This window comes from Poecilia latipinna, unplaced genomic scaffold (assembly GCF_001443285.1).
Source record: "Poecilia latipinna isolate Pla-1442-1.1 unplaced genomic scaffold, P_latipinna-1.0 Scaffold4, whole genome shotgun sequence".
NCBI lineage: Eukaryota > Metazoa > Chordata > Actinopteri > Cyprinodontiformes > Poeciliidae > Poecilia > Poecilia latipinna.
The window spans coordinates 175437-180174 of record NW_015112620.1 but is presented as its reverse complement, the minus strand read 5'-3'; the positions used below and the strand labels follow the sequence as shown (position 1 = coordinate 180174).

General features: G+C 39.2%; 1 protein-coding gene across 1 annotated transcript; it reads left to right on the top strand.

Moving 5' to 3' along the window:
• Positions 1-751: 751 nt before the first annotated feature.
• Positions 752-4738, top strand: s1pr5b (sphingosine-1-phosphate receptor 5b). The gene is made up of 2 exons (XM_015052709.1): positions 752-923; positions 1935-4738. Exon 2 carries the CDS (start codon positions 2142-2144, stop codon positions 3357-3359), a length of 1218 nt encoding a protein of 405 aa, XP_014908195.1. The 5' UTR covers positions 752-923; positions 1935-2141; the 3' UTR covers positions 3360-4738.

Below are 4738 nucleotides of genomic sequence, written 5' to 3'. Positions count from 1 at the left end.
AAAAAAAAAGAAAAAGCATACTTAATTATGTGTTATCCAAGTATAAACAGCTGTCAGTTTTATCTCTGATTTTAGATCTTCATTTGGACAGATCTTCATCTGTGCTATTTAGTAAGCATGGTTTAAACAAAGACTATCAAAGGCTATGTGGGACCCTGGAATGAATTTGATTTATGGAAGCCTTCCCACTAACTTCAAGCACCATTAGTCAACAAATATCTCATTGACATCATCTATGTTCAGACTTTTATTATAGATCTTACAGAACCATTGATAAAGTTCACTAGGCAAAGCAATATATACCATCCCAACAGCTTTAACTGAAGGAACAGAGATAAGGTGTATCACTTGTACACAAAACAGCATTTGAAAACCTGACTTGTGCCACAATTTAATTCTATAGGTTCTGGAGCCGCTCGGTTCACTTTGAGCCTGCTCTGGATTTAAAATGAGAGAAGCTTTAATTTCTTCTGCCAAGACGTGCTCTTATCTCGGGAGGAAGTCTCACTTGATATGAAGATGTCTGCCAGTCAGTGTTGCCCTTTATCGTCTGTTCCTGTTTGGCAGCAGGTGAGTAATATCTTTTCAGCTTTCACATCATATATATAGGTCACACACACCTACAAGTGCCGCATGAAAGAGTCCAGAAAAAACAAGTGGCATTAAAGTCTAAGGAAGCAAAAGCTGCTTGTGAAGTCCAGTATAATGCAACACTGAGTGAGAGCTAGTCTGAGGGAACGTAAGGGGGAGAGACTGTTTGAGTTAAGACCAACCCCCAGAGCCGTTGCATGTTTCAACTGAAGACTTCACTCCCTCTGCCTTGTCAGTTTGACGGTGACTAACTTGCTGCACATGTTTGGATTCTCTTGAGTGAAATTGTCAGATGAATGGCAGGATAAGCTCAGCACGACATCGCTTCCCAGGTAATATTTACGGCAATGCTTTTCCAGTTGGATTAAATATGTTAAAGGCTTTATTGTCGAAAACATTTACTTTAGATATCTTTGTTGTAGATGCATGCTGTTTATAGAACGAGTTAAGTGGAAGAAAGCTATGGTTATTCTGTGAGCATAAGTTTTGGTATGAGTATATAGAAATGTATTGTAATACTTTTGCATGTGAAGGGCAACATCTATTTCACTAAAGTAAGTTAATAATAGGGTCAATTAAAACACGAATATTACATTTTAGTTACACTATAAAGCAAAAGTTCAAAAAACCATTATATATTTTCAGTGCTGTAAAGTCTTTAGAGACACATTCACTTTCTATAGTTATTTTTGGTACACAAACAAATCATTTAATGATTAAATGTTTAAATTTTAATCACTGATGAAAATCTAGTCTGTTTTCTTGGATTTTTTTTTCAATGGCAAATTTACAGCATTTTTCCAGTACACTGCATGATAAAGTAGTCAGATTGGAAAATAGGATATTAACTTTTTATAAAAACCAAGAGAAATGCAACAGTGACTACAAATGATAGTTAAACTCATTTTGAATTAACTTTAAATAGTTTTAGAAATCTTTTGATTCTCTCTTAAAAGCCTATTTTTGTGTCATACGTTTGTTTTTTCTGCAACACGAGAACCAGCTGCAAATGTTATAGATTATATGTTGAAGTGGTTTCTGTCTAACAATTTTACTGGGGCACACAAACCTCAACCATAGCTGAAATGATTATAGCAATAGTTGTACATCATCTTTTTTATCTTTTAATATGAAAATATACCTTATTAAACCAAATAGAGTTCACATCTCATCTGCTTATGAATTCATATGCAATGTAATTTAATGTTTTGCTTACGGTGACATATTTACATGTTCCTCTTTTTTTTTTTTTCAAAATGCATGTGTCTTTGACTCAGCTTTGTAAACTTTTATGAGTTAATGATTTAGTCCCACTACATTGAACTTTTTTTATGTTTCCATAGTAATTGGAGCCCACAGCCAACCAGAGCTCAAGAGCACCGTCTGCTGGCCGTAAAGAAAACATCTGCATCATTTTCATCAAACTTCTCCATTTACTGAAGGCTCTTCCTGTTAATTTGATGTTTCCTGCTCTTGCTGTCAGCTGCATGTCAACGGAATGACTTCTTAATCCCAGCTGCAAGAAGAGAAGGTAAAAAGCAGCGTCCTACATGGGTGCGTCATGTTCTGACCTTGAAGGTGCTAACGCCACAATGATGGCCTCCACCTCCTCACCTTCCTCTTCTGCCAGCTACTTTGAGTTCTTCTGGGATTACCACAATAAGTCTGTCATTTGTAAGCATTACAACTACACCGGCAAGCTCAAGAATCGTCAGGATCTGAAACCTGAGAGCATTGTATTCCTGGTGGTGTGTCTCCTCATCATCCTGGAGAATGCAGTGGTGCTCATTGCCATTTGGAAGAACAAGAAGTTCCACCTGCCCATGTACTACCTGCTGGGAAACTTGACTCTGTCAGACCTGCTGGCGGGTATCACCTACATGGCCAACATCCTGATGTCAGGACACAATACTTTGAAACTGACACCGTTGTTATGGTTCCTCAGGGAAGGAGGGGTCTTCATCACTCTGGCCGCATCCATCATTAGCCTGCTGGCCATTGCAATTGAACGTCACGTCACTATGGTGACAATGCGTCCATACCACGGTGCAAAACGGGGTCGGATGATTGCACTGATTGGTGGAAGTTGGGCCCTGTCAGCATTACTGGGGATTCTCCCTATTTTGGGATGGAACTGCATACACAGATTGGACCAATGTTCAACAGTGCTCCCACTTTACGCCAAAAGCTACATCCTTTTCAGTGTGTCTGTGTTCAGCACGGTGCTTTTGTCCATTGTGGTCCTCTATGCTCGGGTTTTCCGTATTGTCCGCACCAACACGAGGCGGCAGCGGCTGAGCCTGAAATCCAGCATGAGAAACAGCCTCGCCAGGGTGACGCAGAAGTATATCGCCCTCCTCAAGACTGTCACCATTGTGGTGGGAGTCTTCATTGCTTGTTGGCTGCCTCTCTTCATCCTCCTTCTCTTGGACTTTTTCTGCCCCACGGGCCAGTGCCAGATGCTCAAAAAGGCAGACTACTTCCTGGGAGTAGCCATCCTCAATTCATTCCTCAACCCAATCATCTATACTTTGACCAGCAAGGACATGAGGAGAGCCATTCTGAGGCTACTGTGTCAGTCGTGTCTGATGACCAAAGATGGACAGGTCAAGAAGATTGGGATGCCATTTATAGAATGCAGTTTCAGCAAAACTGAGGTGCCTTCTCAAAAACTGGACCATGGACTGGATACAACCATTTCCTCGGGGAATGCAATAACCTCTCCATCCACGATTAAATCTCTTTATCCTAAACTTTTTAAGTCATAAAGACTGAAACTCTTGGATGCAGAGTCCAAAAGACTGTGAAAGAACCCCACACTGCACAAAGAAAATATTCCAATAATGGAAAGAAAGAGGTCAGTGGGGTAAACCTGAAAACTGAATAGTTGGAATGAACTACAAATGGAGGCACAGAAAGAAGACATTAAGACTTTATCCTCCAAGCAGAATTTAGCTTAAAAGACTGAAAAGACAACATTTCCTTCTGTCTAAGCAATGTTAAAGTGCGGTTGAAGGTGGATTGAGTAAATTAAATTAACTAACTTTATAAACCATGTTAAAAATGTCCGTGGATATAGTTCTTGGAGTTTAACACCTCCTCTTTCACTAGTAAAAAGGGGTTTGGTCAAATTGATAGCCTACACATACCAAAGATTATAAAACAGTCATAAAATAAAACTGGTATTATTCTCTGTATTTGAATTCTTAAGGACTTTTTAAGACAGCACTCGCAGTCTATGACGCCTGATTTTGCTGATGCTTGGGCTTCCGCTGGTTCGGAAACCCGAGGCGCATCAATTTTGCTCAGATAAGATTCTTTTGCAAACACTTGCCTGTCTGTGTTGCATAAAGAGTTAAGAGAAGTCTGAGAGATAACAGGAAAGAGGTGTCTCACTTCTCAGTGAGACTGAGAAGTGAGATACACACAATGCAGTGGAGAACGTTGCGGTCTTATTGAGGGAGAAAGGTGCAAACCAAAAGCCCCCCCCCATAACATTTTGAAATGACTGAGTGCTAAAGTCTGATGGAGAAATAGTTGGTCTTTGGGTGGGTGTGCTATTCTTGTAAAATGTCACCCAATCACCCTCAGTTCAACTGCTACACTGAAAGAAAAAGAGAAATGAACATGGCAAAAAGTCAATACACCTGTACTATGACTAGTGTGCACTTGTAAAAATATTATTGCTTTTTTTTCTGTTGCTACATGCTGACAGCTTAACCATGACTGAACCTGAATCAGCTGGCTGGTGAGTGAGCACATCATGATCTGTAAATGGTTTATTTTTTTAATCAGGTGCGTCAGAACTTTATTTGACAAAAGTGTGTGCTCGTTTAATTATTTAGGGTGTGGACATATTCACTCTCAGATCCCTTATTTTACTGTTCACCTGGAACATTTCTGCTTCTAATGTGAGGTATGCTTTTTTTAGAATAAAACCAGCCTGAGAACCACTTTTGTAGCTTGAATGATGAATGTTATTTTTTTTATATACTGAGATCTGTGTGGTGGACTTTCTGGGTTTCAGAACACATTTTTGTAACATCTGTACTATAAATTATACCTTTTTTGTAACAGTCTAAATCCAACATAACCTTTCTTTTCATAAAAGAAATAATAATAAAAATGTATTTTAAGCGATGCCAAA